The 22,832-nt window shown below is 42.0% G+C and overlaps 2 protein-coding genes across 2 annotated transcripts; both read right to left on the reverse strand.

Annotated features, from left to right (window-relative positions):
* Nucleotides 1–1,412: 1,412 nt before the first annotated feature.
* On the reverse strand, nt 1,413–3,825 carry LOC311120480 (uncharacterized protein). The gene is made up of 2 exons (XM_084195067.1): nt 3,253–3,825; nt 1,413–2,290 (listed from the first exon to the last, which is right to left on the reverse strand). The coding sequence occupies exons 1-2, from the start codon at nt 3,578–3,580 to the stop codon at nt 1,779–1,781; spliced, it is 840 nt and encodes a 279-aa protein (XP_084051193.1). The 5' UTR covers nt 3,581–3,825; the 3' UTR covers nt 1,413–1,778.
* Nucleotides 3,826–10,110: 6,285 nt separating this feature from the next.
* Nucleotides 10,111–22,307, reverse strand: LOC311120488 (uncharacterized protein). Its single transcript, XM_084195075.1, has 2 exons — nt 21,826–22,307; nt 10,111–11,957 (listed from the first exon to the last, which is right to left on the reverse strand). Exons 1-2 carry the CDS (start codon nt 22,016–22,018, stop codon nt 11,215–11,217), a joined length of 936 nt encoding a protein of 311 aa, XP_084051201.1. The 5' UTR covers nt 22,019–22,307; the 3' UTR covers nt 10,111–11,214.
* Between the last annotated feature and the right edge of the window lie 525 nt (nt 22,308–22,832).

Genomic DNA, 22,832 nt, shown 5'->3' on the forward strand with positions numbered 1-22,832 from the left:
TAGATGTATATAATGAACGTCCACTAGTGGCTAACACAGTTCACAAATATTGATTTTGGATTAAAATATGTTGAATTAATCAAATCCTTTTCACAATCAGAACCTGTGTTTTCTCTGACATGGTGCAATAAAACTGATTGTAACATCCATGCAGTGGTGATGTTTTTCTTGGCAGGTGGCTTAGTGGTTAAGAGCGTTGTGCCAGTAACCGAAAGGTCGCTGGTTCTAATCCCCGAGCCAACTAGGTGGAAAATCTGTCGATGTGCCCTTGAGCAAGGCACTTAACCCTAATTGCTCCTGTAAGTCGCTCTGGATAAGAGCGTCTGCTAAATAATGTAAATGTAAAATGTAACAATTGATCAGTTTTGTCATCAGAAGAACGTCATCACACTTTCAAGGTTAGAATCTAGAATTGCACATCTGTCTAATCAAGTCAAGAGGTTTGAATGTTAGCATAAAGTAATACAAATTATATTAATCTATTCAGTAATTTAAATTTTAAAATATCAAAATCCTATAATGAACATCTAAGAGTTTATATCCAATTAATCAAAGTTCATAATGAAAACAAAATACTAATTAGATAAAATTATAGTTTTAAATATTAGACCTGTGTTGAAATACACCTTGGGGCAGTGGTCGAAGGCACTGCATCGCTGTGCCACTAGAGATCCTGGTTCGAATCCAGGCTCTGTCGTAGCTGGCCGCGACCGGGAGACCCATGGGGCAGCGCACAATTGGCCCAGGGTAGGGGAGGGAATGGCCGGCAGGGATGTAGCTCAGTTGGTAGAGCATGGTGTTCGCAACGCCAGGGTTGTGGGTTCGATTCCCACGGGGGGCCAGTATGAAAAAAATAAAATAAAATGTATGCACTAATTGTAAGTCGCTCTGGATAACAGCGTCTGCTAAAAGAAAATAGATTTTTTATTTTAAATACTTTTGTCCCAAAACTATTACTTTTATTTGAGTATTTGAATGGTTATTTGTAAAAACCAAATAGTGTACCAAATTGTATTTAAAAGTATTTTCAAACAATTTCCTGGAATTCTATTTGAAACCCTTTTCCAAACATATTTAAAATACCCTCAAATACTCTCAAATACCCTCAATTACTCTGAAAGCTCTAAAAGTTGGGGGGGAAAGGCAAATGTTTATAAACAATTATATTAGATGTTTAAGTAAATTATCAATCAATTATTTATTAAAAGTGACATTAAATTGGCAATTTAACCACTCTGGAGAAATTCAATCACTCTCAAATTCATAGACAGGGCTATGGATGCAACACATGTATCAAATGAAAATAGCACTTGATTATCTGTAGTGATTATCCGTAGTGATTATCTGTAGTGCTCGAGAAATGACACACATATGAAACACACACACACAGAAAACACACAGAGCCAGAGTTTGAAAATTATATTTTTTATCACAGAGCGTCTTCATTCAAACTGACGTATTCTACATTTAAAGATGCACTAAGCAGAAATCACTCCGCCATTTCCTGATTACCAAAATTCTAGTAGTTCACCTAATTTCAGTTTATGTGAAAAAACAAGCAGTCATTGTGTAGAGAATCATTGTACCATCTAAACCGCTGTGAAATATATATTTTCCATAAACAAAAATATCTTATTTTCAGCTGTTTGAAGCTGGTGTACAAAACTGAAAGTAAAAGATGCATAAACTCAGAATGGGAAGCATAGAAAAGGCACACATAGAACATATCTACCGCTTCTTAGACTTGCTTTCAATGGGAATGGAACAAAAACACGTGCTCAGTGGTAAGGCTTGTCTCCTGTGTGTGCTCTCTCATGTCGTTTCATGCTCCCAACCTGGGTAAAACTCTTGCCGCACTGGGAGCATTGGTAGGGCTTCGCTCTTGTGTGTCTCCTCTCATGTTTTTTCAGGCTCCCCAACTCGGGAAATCTCTTTCCACACTGAGAGCATTGAAAAGGCTTCTCTCCTATGTGTGATCTTTGATGAAGTTTCTGGTTTTTTAATCTGCTAAATCTCATTCCACACTGGGAGCATTGAAAAGGCTTCTCCTCTGAATGTGTTATTTCATGATCTCTCTGGTTCTCTAACTGGGTAAATCTCTTTCCGCACTGAGAGCAGTTGCAAGGCTTCTCTCCCGTGTGTGTCCTCTCATGTTCTTTCAGGTGCCCTAACTGGGTAAATCTCTTTCCGCACTGGGAGCAGTGGTGTGGTCTTAATTGTTTGGCCGTCTCTGGCTCTGATTCCCCTGAAGGACTCTTCCCGCTGTCAGAGTGAGAGTCTGGTCTATCTCCTGCCAAAGATAAACATAGTATTTGGTTAAACAGAGAGACCTGAATGAAACCTCCACATGATAAAACTGTCTTCCTATGAGGTTTAATCCAGACTAGATCCCTCTTTATAAAACGGTACATTTGTATCCTGGGTGCAGATTGGTTGATAGCCGTTAGTTACTCATGATAATTGATGGGCAGCTTGGCAGGGTCGTGTTTCGGAGGACACATGGTTATCAACCTTCGCCTCTCCCGAGTATGTACGGGAGTTGCAGCGATGGGACAAGACTGTAACTACCAATTGGGGAGAAAAATTGGTAAAAAATGGAATAACACACTCTTAAGGGCTGTTTCCTGGCTCTCCTCTCTCCACGTCATGCTTAACCCCTTACATGTGTGGGAATTGGCCTATATGGATAGGGCTACATTGAAAAGTTTCTTACAGAAGAAATATGGATGCAATTAAAAGGGAACAGTTTGGAGATTATGGGAAAATTATGAGACTAAAGGTGAGGACAACATGACGGAATGTTTCATGTGCATTTTACATTTACTGCATTTGTTGATAACGAAATCTGAATTTGGGGTAGGTACAACATAAAACAAATAAATTACAAGCGTTTGCGTGTGAGGTCTAACTGATGTCTCCAAGTGGCCACACTCCTCTCTCCTACGTAATTTCAATGAATTTTTATGACTCAAAGAAGAGTCGTCAACTATAAGGTACTTTTTTAAGCTCTCCTAGCTGTGCTGTTGAGGACACTTGTAGTTGTTTTGTTTGGAACACAGCACTGCATCCTGCCTTTACACAACTAAATAGAGGGTACATGATACACAGTGTACTGCGAACGGCCTAGGCACAATTCCTACAGTACATAACCACATATTCATGTGTAGAACTGCAGTAGAATGCCATTTAAATAGCACACGTCTGTTCAACAACTACATAGTTTGTGCCTCTGTTTTTTAAGATAGAACTCACTGGTGTTAATCAGACCTTCAGTCTCTTCTTCTTCCTCCTCCAATGTGACAGTAATCTCCCCCTCCTCCTTCACTCCAAAAACGTCTTCTTCCTCCTCCTCCTCCAATGTGATAGTAATCTCCTCCTTCACTGCAAAAACGGCATCCTCGTTCTCTTCGTCCTCCTCTTTCACTCTGGAAGCTTCTTCCTCCTTTTTCACTGTAACTTCTTCTACTTCTCTTTGAACTGTGACAGCCTCTTCTTCCTTCTCCTCTTTCACGACAGTTTCTTGCTCTGTCCAACAGACCTGCTCTTCTTCGGCAGGCGGGGAGTAGCTCAGTGAACTCATGGTCGGGGATGTTAACTAGCTAGTTAGCATTAGCCTAGTGCAACTGCTACTTTGACCAGCTAGCTACCTGACTAACAACAACGTACGTATGAAATCAAATGTGGTAAATAGTAGATACGACAGACGTGTGTTTACAACACAGTGCCTAATATACACCTAAAGCGCTTTAATGCTTCGCTATGTTGGCCTGAAAGCTACAGAGGTGGCTGATTAACTGTTGTTGTTACTGAGGAAGCTTCCCGTCCACTAGATTATACGTCACACTGGCAGCATCGCCTGAAAGACGCAAATCGCCATCTGCTGACTAGAGTGGGTAGCGCAGTTGGGGGAAATGTTAATTTCAGACAAAAAGTTATTTTTTCATCTATTTCATTAAATAATCATATTATATGGAAACGTACATACATAAGCATGTGTTGATCTGTGCCTATTTTAAATGTAAAACAAACCAAACTACTGAACATCTGTAGTATAGTCCAACAAACAGATATTTAGTCAAACAAACAGATATTATCACAATAAGCAGCTGGGTCTATACAATACATAGATGCAGATGTACAGTCAGGTCCAAAATGATTGATAACTCGGAGATTTGATTTTCAGTGGGGTCCAAAATGATTGATAACTCGGAGAATTGATTTTCAGTGGGGTCCAAAATGATTGACACCCTTGAAAAAGGTGAGTAAAAAATACTATACAAATAAATAATTCAAATTCTGATCTATATCGTATGCTCAAAATAATGGGGATATTATTTTATTTTATACTAACACAATTGCTCAGACAAAGAGATTTTGTTCAACAAGTATTTTTCTTTTAATCAAAAAAAAAGATAAGGGTCAAAATGATTGACACCCCGTGTTTTCAATACCTTTCAGTACCTCACCTTGCAAGGATAATGACACTGAGCCAAAAGGTTTTATGCCAGTCAAGATGCTCTCAATGGTGCAGCTGTAGAACCTTTTGAGGATCTGAGGGCCCGTGCCAAAATCATTTCAGCCTCCCGAGGGGGAAGAAGCGTTGTCGTGCCCTCTTCACGACTGTGTTGGTGTGTTTGGACCATGATAGGTCCTTAGTGATGTGGACACCGAGGCACTTGAAGCTCACAAACCGCTCCACTACAGCCCGTCAATGTTTTGAGGAGACGAGGAGAGAGGATGCGACGAATAAAGGAAATGCAATTGAGACTCTCCCAAGGACAGAGGAAGCAAGTATTTGACCTTTTTAGACAGTGCCAGAGTGAGTGTGTGTGTGAGTGACTGAGCTACCATAATACCCACGGCCTGTCCAGCACCAACCCCTAGTCCATAATACCCACGGCCTGTCCAGCACCAACCCCTAGTCCCTACCCTCCAGAGTCTAGACACTTGTGGAGATCCGAGAGGGACCAACGCGCTGTTATAGATCACTTTATATAATCAGATCCGTTCTATTTTCTTCAAAATGGTAAGCTAACAAGCCTGTGCGTTTTGCCATTTTCTTTAATAAAAGGTAGGCCTATAGCATACCCTCTCATACCCTCTCAAGTCGAGTCTTGGTTTTAACTTAACAGCCCTTCACTGACACAGAGGTAGGCTATTTAAAGAGTGCATGGTGGGTGGAATTGACATTATGGATTTATTATGGAACTTCATTGGTTCCTGCAAAGGCAGCGGCTACTCTTCCTGGGGTTTATCCCCATTAGTTCCTGCCAAGGCAGCAGCTACTCTTCCTGGGGTCCAGCAAAATTAAGGCAGTTATACAATTTTAAAAACATTACAATACATTCACAACAGATTTAACAACATATTAAGTGTGTGCCCTCAGGCCACTACTCTACTACCACATATCTACAACACAAAATCCATGTGTACGTGTGTGTATAATGCGTATGTTATCGTGTGTATGCATGTGTCTGTGTTTGTGTCTGTTCACAGTCCCCACTGTTCCATAAGGTGTATTTCTATCTGTTTTTTAAATCTGATTCTACTGCTTGCATCAGTTACTTGATGTGGAATAGAGTTCCATGTAGTCATGGCTCCATGTAGTACTGTGCGCCTCCCATAGTCTGTTCTGGACTTGGGAACTGTGAAGAGACCTCTGGTGGCATTCAACATGTCAATACCTCTCACAAATACAAGTAGTGATGAAGTCAATCTCTCCTCCACTTTGAGCCAGGAGAGATTGACATGCATATCATTAATGTTAGCTCTCTGTGTACATCCAAGGGGCAGCCGTGCTGCCCTGTTCTGAGCCAATTGCAATTTTCCTAAGTCCCTCTTTACACATTACATTTTAAATTTTTAGTCATTTAGCAGACGCTCTTATCCAGAGCGACTTACAGGAGCAATTAGGGTTAAGTGCCTTGCTCAAGGGCACATCGACAGATTTTTCACCTAGTCGGCTCAGGATTAGAACCAGCGACCTTTCGGTTACTGGCACAACGCTCTTAACCACTAAGCTACCTGCCGCCCACACGATTGAACAGTAGTCCAGGTGCGACAAAACTAGTGCCTGTAGGACCTGCCTTGTTGATAGTGCTGTTAAGAACGCAGAGCAGCGCTTTATTATGGACAGACTTCTCCCCATCTTAGCTACTGTTGTATCAATATGACCAGGTCAGTCTCCTCAACTTGCTCAATTTCCACATTATTCATTACAAGATTTAGTTGAGGTTTTGCGACTGACTGCTTGACTAAAGAAATCTTGGTCGACCAACAGCCTATTGACCAAACAATCGACCAGTCGACTAAATGAGGTCAGCCCTTTAGCTCAGACCTCAAAATGGCCGACTGTGCACCATGACAGTGTAGCCTTTTGAGCTGTTTATCCCGTGTCAGTGTGAAAAGTAGGGAATTAGCTCGTGAACCTGACAGATCAATAACGTTACAAACTCACATTGCAGAAAACGTCATCAGTCTTCAGTAGCTTGGCCGATGGTTTCATCGTTTGATTCAGGTCTAGTGTGATTAGCCAACTTTCGGCTCTAATGGTACATCAACTGGCGGAAACTAGCCAAGTTAATTTACTTCTGTTGAAACGGGGGGAAAAAAGCTACAAAACATTTCCATTAGATACTGCTACAGTTGAAGTCGGAAGTTTACACATTTACATTTACGTCATTTAGCAGACGCTCTTATCCAGAGCGACTTACAAATTGGTGCCTTCAACTTATGATAGCAGGTGGGACAACCACCCAAAAAAAATGTGTATGGGGGGGGGGGGGGGGGGGGGTAGAAGGATTACTTTTATTCTATTCCAGTATAAAAGCCAAATACATTTAAACTCAGTTTTTCACAATTCCTGACATTTAATCCCAGTAAAATTCCTTGTCTTAGATCAGTTAGGATCACCACTTTATTTTAAGAATGTGAAATGTCAGAATAATAGTAGAGAGAATGATTTATTTAAGCTTTTATTACTTTCATCACATTCCCAGTGAATCAGAAGTTTACATACACTCAATTAGTATTTGGTAGCATTGCCTTTGAATTGTTTAACTTGGGTCAAATGTTTTGGGTAGCCTTTCACAAGCTTCCCACAATAAGTTGGGTGAATTTTGGCCCATTCCTCCTGACAGAGCTGGTGTAACTGAGTCAGGTTTGTAGGCCTCCTTGCTCACACACGCTTTTTCAGTTCAGCCCACACATTTTCTATAGGATTGAGGTCAGGGCTTTGTGATGGCCACTCCAATACCTTGACTTTGTTGTCCTTAAGTCATTTTGCCACAACTTTGGAAGGATGCTTGAGGTCATTGTCCATTTGGAAGACCCATTTGCGACCAAGCTTTAACTTCCTGACTGACTTGAGATTCAATATATCCACATAATTTTCCTTCCTCATGATGCCATCAATTTTGGGAAGTGCACCAGTCCCTCGTGCAGAAAAGCACCCCCACAGCATGATGCTGCCATCCCCGTGCTTCACGGTTGGGATGGTGTTCTTCAGCTTGCAAGCGTCCCCCTTTTTCCTCCAAACATAACGATGGTCATTATGGCCAAACAGTTCTATTTTTGTTTCATCAGACCAGAGGACATTTCTCCAAAAGGTTTGCTCCATTCCAGCCATTACTAAGAACCGTCCTCCCCTCAGCAGCCTCCACTGGAGTCCAGTAACAATACATAATATAGATGTATATAATGAACAGACTAGGTCTATACTGCTCCTACATGGTGTAACAATACATCATATAGATGTATATAATGAACAGACTAGGTCTATACTGCTCCTACATGGTGTAACAATACATCATGTAGATGTACAGTGGGGAAAAAAAGTATTTAGTCAGCCACCAATTGTGCAAGTTCTCCCACTTAAAAATATGAGAGAGGCCTGTAATTTTCATCATAGGTACACGTCAACTATGACAGACAAAATGAGAAAAAAAATCCAGAAAATCACATTGTAGGATTTTTAATGAATTTATTTGCAAATTATGGTGGAAAATAAGTATTTGGTCAATAACAAACGTTTTCTGTAAGTCTTCACAAGGTTTTCACACACTGTTGCTGGTATTTTGGCCCATTCCTCCATGCAGATCTCCTCTAGAGCAGTGATGTTTTGGGGCTGTCGCTGGGCAACACAGACTTTCAACTCCCTCCAAAGATTTTCTATGGGGTTGAGATCTGGAGACTGGCTAGGCCACTCCAGGACCTTGAAATGCTTCTTACGAAGCCACTCCTTCGTTGCCCGGGCGGTGTGTTTGGGATCATTGTCATGCTGAAAGACCCAGCCACGTTTCATCTTCAATGCCCTTGCTGATGGAAGGAGGTTTTCACTCAAAATCTCACGATACATGGCCCCATTCATTCTTTCCTTTACACGGATCAGTCGTCCTGGTCACTTTGCAGAAAAACAGCCCCAAAGCATGATGTTTCCACCCACATGCTTCACAGTAGGTATGGTGTTCTATGGATGCAACTCAGCATTCTTTGTCCTCCAAACACGACGAGTTGAGTTTTGACCAAAAAGTTATATTTTGGTTTCATCTGACCATATGACATTCTCCCAATCCTCTTCTGGATCATCCAAATGCACTCTAGCAAACTTCAGACGGGCCTGGACATGTACTGGCTTAAGCAGGGGGACACGTCTGGCACTGCAGGATTTGAGTCCCTGGCGGCGTAGTGTGTTACTGATGGTAGGCTTTGTTACTTTGGTCCCAGCTCTCTGCAGGTTATTCACTAGGTCCCCCCGTGTGGTTCTGGGATTTTTGCTCACCGTTCTTGTGATCATTTTGACCCCACGGGGTGAGATCTTGCGTGGAGCCCCAGATCGAGGGAGATTATCAGTGGTCTTGTATGTCTTCCATTTCCTAATAATTCCTCCCACAGTTGATTTCTTCAAACCAAGCTGCTTACCTATTGCAGATTCAGTCTTCCCAGCCTGGTGCAGGTCTACAATTTTGTTTCTGGTGTCCTTTGACAGCTCTTTGGTCTTGGCCATAGTGGAGTTTGGAGTGTGACTGTTTGAGGTTGTGGACAGGTGTCTTTTATACTGATAACAAGTTCAAACAGGTGCCATTAATACAGGTAACGAGTGGAGGACAGAGGAGCCTCTTAAAGAAGAAGTTACAGGTCTGTGAGAGCCAGAAATCTTGCTTGTTTGTAGGTGACCAAATACTTATTTTCCACCACAATTTGCAAATAAATTCATTAAAAATCCTACAATGTGATTTTCTGGATTTTTTTTTCTCAATTTGTCTGTCATAGTTGACTTGTACCTATGATGAAAATTACAGGCCTCTGTCATCTTTTTAAGTGGGAGAACTTGCACAATTGGTGGCTGACTAAATACTTTTTTTCCCCACTGTATATAATGACCAGACTAGGTCTATACTGCTCCTACATGGTGTAACAATACATCATGTAGATGTATATAATGAACAGACTAGGTCTATACTGCTCCTACATGGTGTAACAATACATAGTGTAGATGTATATAATGAACAGACTAGGTCTATACTGCTCCTACATGGTGTAACAATACATCATGTAGATGTATATAATGAACAGACTAGGTCTATACTGCTCCTACATGGTGTAACAATACATAGTGTAGATGTATATAATGAACATCCAGTTAAAAATATATATTTAATTTTTCAGATAATATGTTGCGTTTATCAAATCCTTTTTACAATCAGCACCGATGTTCTCTTACATGGTGGAATAATACTAATGTGAACATTCATGTGGTTGTGAATGTTTTTCATGTCAACATCTTATCAATGTTATCAGAACAACATCATCGCATTTTTATACTCCTTTAGCTTGATGACTAGTACACAAATTAACTCAAATGAATCGCAACGGCAAAATTCAAGAGGTTTTCAAAGATAGAATCAAGGTCCCGTGTAGCTCAGTTTGTAGAGCATGGCGCTTGCAATGCCAGAGTTGTGGGTTTGATTCCCACGGGAGACCAGTACGAAAATGTATGCACTCACTAACTGTAAAGTCGCTCTGGATAAAAACGTCAGCAAAATGTGAAATGTAAGAAATGCACATTCTATTAATCTAATTTTGTCATTTTTATTTATTTTTATTGAATTTTAAAACATACAATCTACCTGCAGTGAAGCCGATCAACATTTACATTCCATTCAGTCATCTAGCAGCCAATCCCATCCAAAGCGACCCACAGGAGCAACCAGGGTCAAAAGACCGATCTCTCACCCAGCCAAATCAGGTACCCAAACCAGCGACCTCTCGGCCGCCGGCCCAAACATCAAGTCCCCCCCAGAAAAACCTCTCAACATCCTGGTCCTCAAATGAAACTGGTATACTTTCCTATTTATGCTATTTTTGTTCCTCCACAGGTTTTGATCCTAATCTAATTTAATAATTTACATTTTGCAATATCCAAATCATGTATCCAATCAAATTCATTTAGCAATATCCAAATCATATCAAATACAATAGGTTTCAAGGTTAGAAACAACAAATCCACATTCTATATAATAACTTGTATTTTGAAATACCAATATTCAAATCTATATTATGAATAATCAAAATTCATAATCAAAATACACATACAAAAAAAAAAAAGATTTCAGATGTGATCATGTCTTGAAAACAAAAGGTAAGCCTGTTATTGAGTAAGCTTGATTTTATGAACATTGATTTTATGTGGCATAAACCAAAACACAATTTCCTAGTCAAAAATATAAGTCAGAACACAGCCTCGCTATTCCATCATGTGATTTCAGGTCCTCTGACCGGGAAAATCTCTTTCCACAATGATTATTGGAAAGGCTTCTATCCTGTGTGTGTGTCCTCTCATGCTTTTTCAGTGTCCCTAACTCTTAGGCATCTCTCCAGTGTATCTTCTTTCATGCACTTTCAGGTTCCCTACATTTCTAAAATCCTTTCCACACTTGGAGCAGTGGAAAGGCTTCTCTCCTGTGTGTGTGTGTCATCTTATGCGTTTTCAAGTTCCTTAAATGGGTTAAACTTTTTCCGCAGTGGAAAAAGGCTTATCTCATGTGTGTGTGTCCGCTCATGTGATTTCAGGTAGCCTAGCTGGGTAAATCTCTTTCCACAGTCTGAACAGTGGTAGGGCTTCTCCCTTGTGTGTTCTCTCATGCGTTTTCTGATTCCCTAACCGGGTAAACCTCTTTCCACACTGGGAGCATTGGAAAGGCTTCTCTCCTTCTCTTATGTGTGTGTCATCTCATGCGTTTTCAAGGTCCCTAACTGGGTAAAACTTTTTCCACACTGGGAGCAGTGGAAAGGCTTCCCTCCTGTGTGTGTCATCTCATGCATTTTCATGTTCCATGAATGGGTAAAACGTTTCCCACACAAGGAGCATTGGAATGGTTGTTCTCCTGGGTGTATTCTTTCATGATCTTTCAGATGCGATAACTGAATAAATCTCTTTCCACACTGGGAGCATTGGAAAGGCCTCTCTACTAAGTGTGTTTTCTCATGTGATTTCAGGTCCCCTGGTGAGGAAAATTCATTTCCACAGTGGGAGCATTGATATGGCTTCTCTCCAGTGTGTGTTCTTTCATGCAGTTTTAGATTCCTTGAGTGTCCAAAACCCTTTCCACACTGGGAGCATTGATATGGCTTCTCTCCAGTGTGTGTTCTTTCATGCACTTTTAGATTCCCTGAGTGTCCAAAACCCTTTCCACACTGGGAGCATTGATATGGCTTCTCTCCAGTGTGTGTTCTTTCATGCACTTTTAGATGTCCTGAGAGTCTAAAACCCTTTCCACACTGGGAGCAGTGATAAGGCCTCTCTCCTGTGTGCGTCATCTCATGCGTTTTCAGGTTCCCTGAGTGTCTAAAACCCTTTCCACACTGGGAGCAGTGGAGTGGTCTTGCTGGTTTGGTCGTCTCTGGGTTTGGTTCCCCTGAAGGACTCTTCTGGTTGTGAGAGTCTGGTCTCTCACCTGCTGAAGACAAACAGAGTATTTGGTTAAACAGAGAGACCTGAATGAAACCTACAAGGTTTGATCTAGACTAGATCCCTCAATAAAATGCATAATCTTCAAGACCCTGGTGCTTGGTTCTGGAGCAGCAAGGGGAACTTCTCCTCCCTTCCTTCAGCTATGCTGGATGCAAGAGATCATTATATATTTACGAGTTTTATTAAACCAAGATGTGCACAAGCAGACTGCAGAGAGACTGAAATGACTCTTCTGCAAGGTTTGTAACAATGTGCCACCCTCCTGAGGGGAGGGCAGACCTAAATACTCTGGCCTTCACTGTTCGTTGTTTTATCCTTCCCTGCCCTGGGTCAAAACATTAAATCAAGGCTGCCTTGGGGGTTGAATAGACTATACATTTGAATCACTTCAGGACACCCATGGCCGATTTACCAATCACTAAGATCTTCTTTATGGTGACCTCTGTCCTTAAGAGAGGGTACCTGGAGGTCAAATTCCAATAATGATCAGAATAGCGTTCTTAACAACCCAACCCGAGCACCCTGTTCTGCCACCTCTGGTCTCTTGGCCCTCCCAACCCTACAGGAGGGCAGCTCCCGCTCAGCCCAGTCAAAGCTCTTCTCTGTGCTGGCACCCTAATGGTGGAACAAGCTTCCCCTAATGCAGTGCTTCTCAATTATTTTCTGTTGCGCCCCCCCCTAGGAAGAAGTAAACATTTCGCGCCCCCCAACTCTCCGCCACGACTGGAAATAGTATAATTTGTCTATGAAATTGTTCCAAGTACACCTCTGCATAACATTGTATCCTTATTAACATTAAAGAAAATTAAAAAATTAAAAATAAATATAGATCAACTTACAAAGACTAACTTTATTAACATTGTTTTTTAGTCTAACAGAAAAGACTTAAAGTGCATCAATTTGCCTGAAAAAATAAATAAAATATATATCAATAAATAATAATACATTCAAATTGATCAGCAACATTAACTCAGGAGCACAATATATGAAACACTTTGACCTATAAAACAAAAATGAATAAAACAATTTGAGCTGATTATTTTTTTTTATATATATAAATGAGGAAGTCAGGATGAATGGCTACAATGAGCACGTTTTGCAGTGCACAGCTTTTCGAAGCGGGGTTTGAAGCATGATACTGCAACTCTCAGCTCCTGCTCAATGTTTAGCTGGGACCTGTACTTGGTCTTCAGTGCAGCAACAGCAGAGAAGCCAGTCTCACAAAGATAAGATGTTGCAAAAGGAAGAAGAATGCCCATGGCCCTCTGCCCTAAGAGTGGATACTGCCTCTCTACACTCAGAATTCACTCAGTGTCTGTGATGTGAACCTCAGTCTCAATGTGGAGTCAGACATCATATCAATGAACTGGTCCTCCTCTGCAGAGCTGAAACCAGTTGGAGCTGGTGCATTAAAAGCATCTCTCACCCAGTCATATTGGGAACTGTTTTCAGGGAAGTACTTTTTAAAGAATCCCATCAGTGATGAAATATGCTCCTTACTATATGGAATCACTGAGGTGGCATCATAGTCAGTAGTGTCAACAAATTCATGCAGGTTCTCGAATGAATCAGTATTTCCTTCATGAAGTCGCCTGCCCCACATTGCAAGCTTTCGAGTGAAAGAGCTGATCTTGTCTGTGACCTGAGGGAGGTGTTTTTTCCCTTGAAGCTGTAGATTTAGTTCATTTAGCTTTCCAAATATGTCACTCAGGTAGGCCAGTTTTGCCAGGAAGTTCTCATCACTAAATCTTTCTGCGAGGTCATACTTGTGCTCCTGCTCCGAAAACATTCTTATCTGCTCTCTGAGCTCAAAAACTCGGGACAAGACTTTTCCTCGTGACAGCCTCCTTGCTTCACTGTGAAACAGCACAGCTTGATGTTCAGCTCCCATCTCCTCACAGATAGCAGAGAAGACTTGTTTTTAGTGGTCTGGTCTTTATAAAATTGACTACACCTACAGTGGGGAAAAAAAGTATTTAGTCAGCCACCAATTGTGCAAGTTCTCCCACTTAAAAAGATGAGAGGCCTGTAATTTTCATCATAGGTACAAGTCAACTATGACAGACAAAATGAGGGGAAAAAAAATCCAGAAAATCACATTGTAGGATTTTTAATGAATTTATTTGCAAATTATGGTGGAAAATAAGTATTTGGTCAATAACAAAAGTTTCTCAATACTTTGTTATATACCCTTTGTTGGCAATGACACAGGTCAAACGTTTTCTGTAAGTCTTTACAAGGTTTTCACACACTGTTGCTGGTATTTTGGCCCATTCCTCCATGCAGATCTCCTCTAGAGCAGTGATGTTTTGGGGCTGTCGCTGGGCAACACGGACTTTCAACTCCCTCCAAAGATTTTCTATGGGGTTGAGATCTGGAGACTGGCTAGGCCACTCCAGGACCTTGAAATGCTTCTTACGAAGCCACTCCTTCGTTGCCCGGGCGGTGTGTTTGGGATCATTGTCATGCTGAAAGACCCAGCCACGTTTCATCTTCAATGCCCTTGCTGATGGAAGGAGGTTTTCACTCAAAATCTCACGATACATGGCCCCATTCATTCTTTCCTTTACACGGATCAGTCATCCTGGTCCCTTTGCAGAAAAACAGCCCCAAAGCATGATGTTTCCACCCCCATGCTTCACAGTAGGTATGGTGTTCTTTGGATGCAACTCAGCATTCTTTGTCCTCCAAACACAACAAGTTGAGTTTTTACCAAAAAGTTCTATTTTGGTTTCATCTGACCATATGACATTCTCCCAATCCTCTTCTGGATCATCCAAATGCACTCTAGCAAACTTCAGACGGGCCTGGACATGTACTGGCTTAAGCAGGGGGACACGTCTGGCACTGCAGGATTTGAGTCCCTGGCGGCGTAGTGTGTTACTGATGGTAGGCTTTGTTACTTTGGTCCCAGCTCTCTGCAGGTCATTCACTAGGTCCCCCCGTGTGGTTCTGGGATTTTTGCTCACCGTTCTTGTGATCATTTTGACCCCACGGGGTGAGATCTTGCGTGGAGCCCCAGATCGAGGGAGATTATCAGTGGTCTTGTATGTCTTCCATTTCCTAATAATTGCTCCCACAGTTGATTTCTTAAAACCAAGCTGCTTACCTATTGCAGATTCAGTCTTCCCAGCCTGGTGCAGGTCTACAATTTTGTTTCTGGTGTCCTTTGACAGCTCTTTGGTCTTGGCCATAGTGGAGTTTGGAGTGTGACTATTTGAGGTTGTGGACAGGTGTCTTTTATACTGATAACAAGTTCAAACAGGTGCCATTAATACAGGTAACGAGTGGAGGACAGAGGAGCCTCTTAAAGAAGAAGTTACAGGTCTGTGAGAGCCAGAAATCTTGCTTGTTTGTAGGTGACCAAATACTTATTTTCCACCATAATTTGCAAATAAATTCATGAAAAATCCTACAATGTGATTTTCTGGATTTTTTTTCCTCAATTTGTCTGTCATAGTTGACGTGTACCTATGATGAAAATTACAGGCCTCTCTCATCTTTTTAAGTGGGAGAACTTGCACAATTGGTGACTGACTAAATTCTTTTTCCCCCACTGTACAATGTCAGTCACTTAATTCAGAGTAAAGGTGCCTTGATGCCAGTGATTCTCTGTGTATAACACAGTGTGTCCACTCAGCATTAGGTGAGGCCTTCTTGATGAGTGCCCGAAGTCCTTTTCTCATCCCTGCCATGGTCTGTGCACCATCACTGCAAACACCAATGCAGTTCTCCCACTTTAGCCCATTCTCAGTCAGGAAGCAGTCCAGCATTTTGAATAGCTCTTCAGCTGTGGCTCTGTCTCTGACATATTTACAAAAAAGTATATCCTCACACAGGGAGTTTGTCATGTCAAAACGTACATAAGCGATAAACAAACAGTCTTTGTTGCTGTCAGTTGCTTCATTGAACTGTAAGGCAAAACGTTTGTCTTTGAGATTATCTACCAGCTGTTCTTTAAGATCGTTAGCAATGTAATTTATACGTCTTGCAACAGTGTCATTGGACAGAGGGATAGTTTTTATTTTTGCAGCACTTGCGTCATCCAGCATGACAGAGACCATGTCTAATGCTGCAGGCAGTATCAGCTCCTCTGCTATGGAGTGTTTTTTTTTGCACTGAGCAATTTGGTACGCCACCTTATATGATGCCAACAGTGCTCGCTGGTTTACTGAAGTAGCATTCACAAAGCGGGACGATTGTTGGCAATATTCGGCACGTTTTTCGCTGAAAAAACTCAAGCGGCTTTTCAGCGTGATTGGGGTGTAATGTCTAAGTGACGCCTTAATTTATTTGGCTTCATGCTGTCCGCTGCCAACATTTTTAGACACAGTAAACATACCGGTCTTTCCTCTTCTCCCACCGTAGTCACAGTGAAGCCAAGCGCTACATACGCTTCGTCATATTTCTTCGTCTTCGCTTTCGGGAGACTTACGTTTGTCTCATTATCTCCGTCTCTCTCCGCCTTTCTTTTCATCCCTGTTAGATATGTTTCCATGGTGTCTCTTAAGGGTTTGTTATCTGCACTTCATATCTCCTGCTCTGTGCTCTTGTTCGGTGCAAAAAAAAAACTACTTCCTGCAGCAAAAAAAAAAGCATGTTCCCCGGGGTCACACGCGCCCCCCCCGGCATCGCTCCGAGCCCCCCACTATTTGAGAAGGACTGCCCTAATGTCAGAACAGCAGAGCCCATCTTTTAAAAACGTCTGAAACCTCTTTAAAGTGTATTTTAAATAAACCGTCTTATCTTACTACTTTGTTGAGGGAAAATGTGTATTCTATGACTGTGATATGTTGTCTCACCTAGCTATCTCAATACGATGCACTAATGTAAGTCTCTGGATAAGAGCATCTGATAAATGACTGAAATGCAAATGTAGAACAGCAGAAAGCATCATTACCGAGTGGCTGTAGTGTTTAAGTGATAATGCCAGAGAAGCCAGTGTTTGAAGGATATATATTGGCACAGGTATTCTGGCTCGGGCCGGCAAACAGTGCCAATATATCCTCCAAAACACACCGACTTCCAGGGCATTATCACTTTTGTACAACGGATTACCAACATATTAAAATAACGATTGACATATTTTCCTTAAAAATGTTATTTTGACACATTTATTCATTCCATTTCATCCTTCCATGAGATATAGTCCCGACACAAATCTAGGGTTGTTACCCAAGCCAATTAGGTTGCTAGGAGACGCGCCCCAATCATTTATAGTCTTTTTGTTCTCTTTCTATGGACCCATTTGTTCGTTTTCAAAGGTCCCGTTGCCATGCTGGTTGGCAACCCTCTTATCCCTGGCTTGCTAGCTAGACAACTATGGCGAACACTGTCCCATCAAACAGTGTAGCCAGAACAACAGCAACATTTAAAGTGTTCGTCCCATGTTTCATGAGCTGAAATAAAAGATCCCAGAAATTTTCCTTGAACATAAAAAGCGTATTTATCGCAAATTTTGCTCAAGAATTTGTTTACTTCCCTGTTAGTGAACATTTATCCTTTGCCAATCCAGGTGTGGCATATCAAGAAGCTGATTAAACAGCATGATCATTACACACCTTATGCTGGGTCCAATAAAAGGTTACTAAAATGTGCAGTTGTGTCACAACACATTGCCACAGATGTCTCAAGTTGAGGGAGCGTGCAATTGGCATGCTGACTGCAGGAATGTCCACCAGAGTTGTTGCCAGATAATTGAATGTTCATTTCTCTACCATAAGCAGCCTCCAACGTCGTTTTAGAAAATATGCAGCCTCACAACCGCAGACCACGTGTAACCATGTCAGCCCAGGACCTCCACATCCGGCTTTATCATCAGCGGGATCGTCCGAGACCAGCCACCAGGACAGCTGATGAAACTGGGTTTCCACAACCGAAGAATTTCTGCACAAACTGTCAGAAACCGTCGCAGAGAAAGCTCATCTGTGTGCGCATCGTCCTCAACAGGGTCTTGACCTGACTGTAGTTCGGCTTTGTAACAGACTTCAGTGGGTAAATGCTCACCTTTGATGGCCACTGACACGGTAGAGAAGTGTGCTCTTCACGGATGAATCCCTGTTTCAACTGTACCGGGCAAATGGCAGACAGCGTGTATGGCGTCGTGTGGGCAAGTTGTTCGCTGATGTCAACGTTGTGAACAGAATCCCAGTTTCATCCACCGCCATCACCTCATGTTTCAGCATGATAATGCACAGCCTCATGTCGCAAGGATCTGTACACAATTCCTGGAAGCTGAAAATGTCCCAGTTCTTCAATGACCTGCATTCTCACCAGACATGTCACCCATTGAGCATGTTTGGGATGCTCTGAATCGACGTGTACGACAGAGTGTTCCAGTTCCCGCCAATATCCAGCAACTTCGCATAGCCATTGAAGAGGATTGGGACAGCATTCCACAGGCCAAAATCAACAGCCTGATCATATGCGAAGGAGATGTGTTGCGCTGCCTGAGGCAAATGTTGGTCACACCAGATACTGACTGGTTTTCTGATCCACACGCCTACCTTTTTTCAAGGTACACTACATGACCAAAAGTATGTGGACACCTGCTCGGCGAACATCTCATTCCAAAATCATGGGCATTAATATAGAGTTGGTCCCACCTTTGCTGCTATAACTGCCTCCACTCTTCTGAGAAGGCTTTCCACTAGATGTTGGAACATTGCTGCGGGGACTTGCTTCCATTCAGCCACAAGAGCATTAGTGAGGTCGGGCACTGATGTTGGGCGATTAGGCCTGGCTCGCAGTCGGCATTCTAATTTATCCCAAAGGTGTTCGATGGGGTTGAGGTCAGGGCTCTGTGCAGGCCAGTCAAGTTCTTCCACACCGATCTCGACGGGCCATTTCTGTATGGACCTCGCTTTGTGCATGGGGTTATTGTCTTGCTGAAACAGGAAAGGGCCTTCCCCAAACTGTTGCCACAAATCTGGAAGCACAGAATCGTCTAGATGGCATTGTATGCTGTAGCATTAAGATTTAAATTTACTGGAACTAAGGGGCCTAGCCCGAACCATGAAAAACAGCCCCAGACCATTATTCCTCCTCCACCAAACTTTACAGTTGGCACTATGCATTGGGGCAGGTAGGGTTCTCGTGGCATCCGCCAAACCCAGATTAGTCCGTTGGAATCCGCCAAACACAGATTTGTCTATCGGACTGCCAGATGGTAAAGCGTGATTCATCACTCCAGAGAAAGCATTTCCACTGCTCCGAAGTCCAATGGCGGCGAGCGTTACACCACTCCAGCCGGCGCTTGGCATTGCACATGGTGATCTTAGGCTTGTGTGCGACTGCTCGGCCATGGAAACCCATTTCATGAAGCTCCCGACGAACAGTTATTGTGCTGACGTCGCTTCCAGAAGCAGTTTGGAACTCGGTAGTGAGTGTTGCAACCGAGGACAGACAATTTTTACACGCTACGCGCATCAGCGGTCCCGTTCTGTGAGCTTGTGCAGACTACCACTTTGTAGCTGAGCCGTTGTTGCTTCTATAAGTGGCCATCGAAGGTGAGCATTTGCCCACTGAAGTCGGTTACGACGCCGAACTGCAGTCAGGTCAAGATCCTGGTGAGGACGACGAGCTTCCCTGAGACAGATTCTGACAGTTTGTGCGGAAATCCTTAGGTTGTGCAAACCCACAATTTCATTAGCTGTCCGGGTGGCTGGTCTCAGATGATCACAAAGGAGAAGAAGCCAGATGAGGCGGCCCTGGGCTGGCGTGGTTACACGTGGTCTGCTGTTGTGAGGCTGGTTGGACGTACCGCCAAATTCTCTAAAACGACGTTGGAGGCGGCTTATGGTAGAGAAATGAACATTCAATTCAGGCAACAACTCTGGTGGACATTGCTGCAGTCAGTATGCCAATTTGCACGCTTACTCAAAACTGCAGACATCTGTGGCATTGTGTTGTGTGACAAAACTGCACGTTTTAGAGTGGCCCTAAGCTTTTTGTGTGTATGAAAGATTTCTGGGATCTTTTTATTTCAGCTCATGAAACATGGGACTAGAGCTGTCACAGTGAATGTATTACCACCACACCTGCGGTCACAATACATGATCACAGTCAAATTCCACGTGACCGTCACGGTAACTAGGCTTCTCCAAGCTCTGATGCTGCGGATGGTCATTAAATAGCCAACCAAACTTGATAACTGTCAGGTACCCAGCACTCCATTGTCCCTCTAATCACTGACATCAATGTTAAAATGTCATCAAAAATCTAATGAAACACTTCATGAGATCATGTTGCACAACATTTAATATATGCTATGCAATTGCGTGAGAAAACAGAGTTTTTATAGCCTCTATTAAAAAGGGGATCCCATCAGCTTTCTATAGGCTTGGCTTACTATATCTATTTCTCAACTTCCCTAATATTAAGCACATTGCTTCGCTTTACAACAGGAGTTTAGCCTACCTGGTTGGCATGCAAATGAACCAGGGGAAAAGCCTCCTCCATTTCAAGTGCATAGATGACATGTATATTTCCCCCCCCCATGCCCTTGTTCCTAGACAGGTGCATGATAATGTTCCATTCTAAATCAAAACTAATTTCACACATATATTATTTAGTATAAACAACATTAAATTAAGAATAGCCTGATTGGCTAATATTGTTACTTATCACTTGTTAATGATGTGTGCAGTAAGGCGAGAAACAGCACATGCCTTTTTTTGGGCGACTTTTTCAAATCATAATCGCACACCTCATGTAGCTTAGCCCATAGGCCTACGTGTTTTGATAAAGGTTTGTATCACAACTTAAGTGGCCAAATAACTTTTTTTAAATAAAGCACATTAATCCGCTTTACAACCGGTGTAGAGTCTAACTGGCATACATTGGCGGCGAGTGAGTTTCAAGTTTGGGGAAGATAATTTTCACCATAATAATAAAGCATTATGTGCATATTCGCGTTTGCGGTCACTTTTGAGAAATTGGGGTTTTCCCGCTAATTGATTGCATTTTGGAACATTCATGCTTATAGCCTACTGCCATGTGCTAATTGCTGCGCTTATAATGTGAAGAAATCTCCAAAAAGTTTAACATTTTAAGCTAAACGTTCTGCTATGTTGCATCAGACTCATCGCTTAAATTTTTTTTGGGGATGAGTTGCATAAATAACTAAATTAAGCATATGATGACCAGTTTCTTTTTTAACCGCTCAACACAGAATAGCTGCATGTGCGCACATCCTTCGAAATGGTTTGGAGAAAATATCCTTTCTATTTTATTCAGCTTTGTTCAATTATATTATTCATACTATACAATAATATGTAATAATGCCACGGAAATCTAAGCAAATCTTGTCTGCTAAATGAACTAGTGAAGCCCACAGCCATATGGCATAGCCAGATCAGGACCTAACGTAAGGACAACTCAGAGTATGCTATTCTGCTCTTCTGAAATAGACTACATTTCTTCAGACCTGTCTAAAGTAATTAATGGATTTACTGTGATGGTGCAGGCTATATTAAACGGATGTATTAAACTTTTTAAAATGTAGATGTTCCAAAGGTCTGCATCAGTGGCTTGTAGGCTATGCGTGGAAGCCAGGAGATGCTAAACGTGTTTATGTTAATTACGGCCAATTACCGTGAGTTATTTGCTTGACAATCACCAGCTGACAACATGAAAAATGACAAATCTGTCGATGTGCCTTTAAGCAAGGCACGTAACCCTAATTGTTCCTGTAAGTCTCTCTGGACAAGAGCGTTTTCTAAATGACTAAAATGTTTTAAAAAAGTAATGGCGGCCATTTTGTTGTTGTTTGAATCCCGGATTACCACTTTGAAACCACACATCAGTTCAACAATTGACAAAGCTTGTGCTCCTGTTTTTAAAATAGTACTCACTGGTGTTAATCAGATCTCCAGTCTCATCCTCGTCTTCCTCATCCGCGTTCACTCTGATAGCTTCTTCATCGCCTTTCACTGTGACATCTTCCTCTTCCTCCTCTTCTTTCACGACAATATTAAGCCACAGACCCTGTTTCTCAGTCCAGCAGACCTCTTCTTTAGCAGGGGGGGAGTTGTTTAGTGAGCTCATGGTCCTGGATGTTATTAAGCTAGCTAGATAGTTAGCATAAGCGACTAGCCTTGTGCTAATTTAACCAGTCAGCTCGCTGACTAACAACGTAAATACGAAGGGGGGGAAATTGGTAACTAGTAGATACGACAAAACACGTGTTTTAAAACACAGTCACTAATATACACCGAAAACGTATAAAGCGCTCCAATGTTAAGGTTAAATTGGCTCGCATACTACCTAGGTGGCTGATTATCTGTTGTTGTTGAAGAAGAGTCCCATCCACTATATTTTATGCCACGTCACACTCTGGCAGCATCGCCTGTAAAACGCATATCGCCATCTGCTGACTGGAGTTGAGTTGGACAGGTAACGCGGTTTAGGGAAATATTGATTACGTTTGTCCATTTTGGTCTTTCGCCCAATCGCATTTAATCTTTTAACATTAGATCTTCTTCAGAGCTGATCTGATTGATCAAAAGACCAATTAGTGAAAAAAATTATCAGAAATGGGCTGCCTGTGTAAACAGCCTTCTGCTCCTACATGGTGTAACAATACATAGTGTAGATGTATATAATGACCAGACTAGGTCTATACTGCTCCTACATGGTGTAACAATACATAATATAGACGTATATAATGAACAGACTAGGTCTATACTGCTCCTACATGGTGTAACAATATATCATGTAGATGTATATAATGAACAGACTAGGTCTATACTGCTCCAACATGGTGTAACAATACATAATATAGACGTATATAATGAACAGACTAGGTCTATACTGCTCCTACATGGTGTAACAATATATCATGTAGATGTATATAATGAAC

The sequence above is a fragment of the Coregonus lavaretus genome (genome assembly GCF_964263955.1).
Source record: "Coregonus lavaretus genome assembly, contig: HAP1_SCAFFOLD_47, whole genome shotgun sequence".
In the NCBI taxonomy this organism is placed as follows: Eukaryota; Metazoa; Chordata; class Actinopteri; order Salmoniformes; family Salmonidae; genus Coregonus; species Coregonus lavaretus.

Coding starts and splice junctions, on each gene's coding strand:
- LOC311120488 (XM_084195075.1), bottom strand. CDS start 22,018: ATGAGCTCACTAAACAACTCCCCCCCTGCTAAAGAAGAGGTCTGCTGG. Junction 11,958..21,825: donor TGGAGATCTGATTAACACCA/GTGAGTACTATT, acceptor GTTTGTCTTCAG/CAGGTGAGAGACCAGACTCT.
- LOC311120480 (XM_084195067.1), bottom strand. CDS start 3,580: ATGAGTTCACTGAGCTACTCCCCGCCTGCCGAAGAAGAGCAGGTCTGT. Junction 2,291..3,252: donor TGAAGGTCTGATTAACACCA/GTGAGTTCTATC, acceptor TATCTTTGGCAG/GAGATAGACCAGACTCTCAC.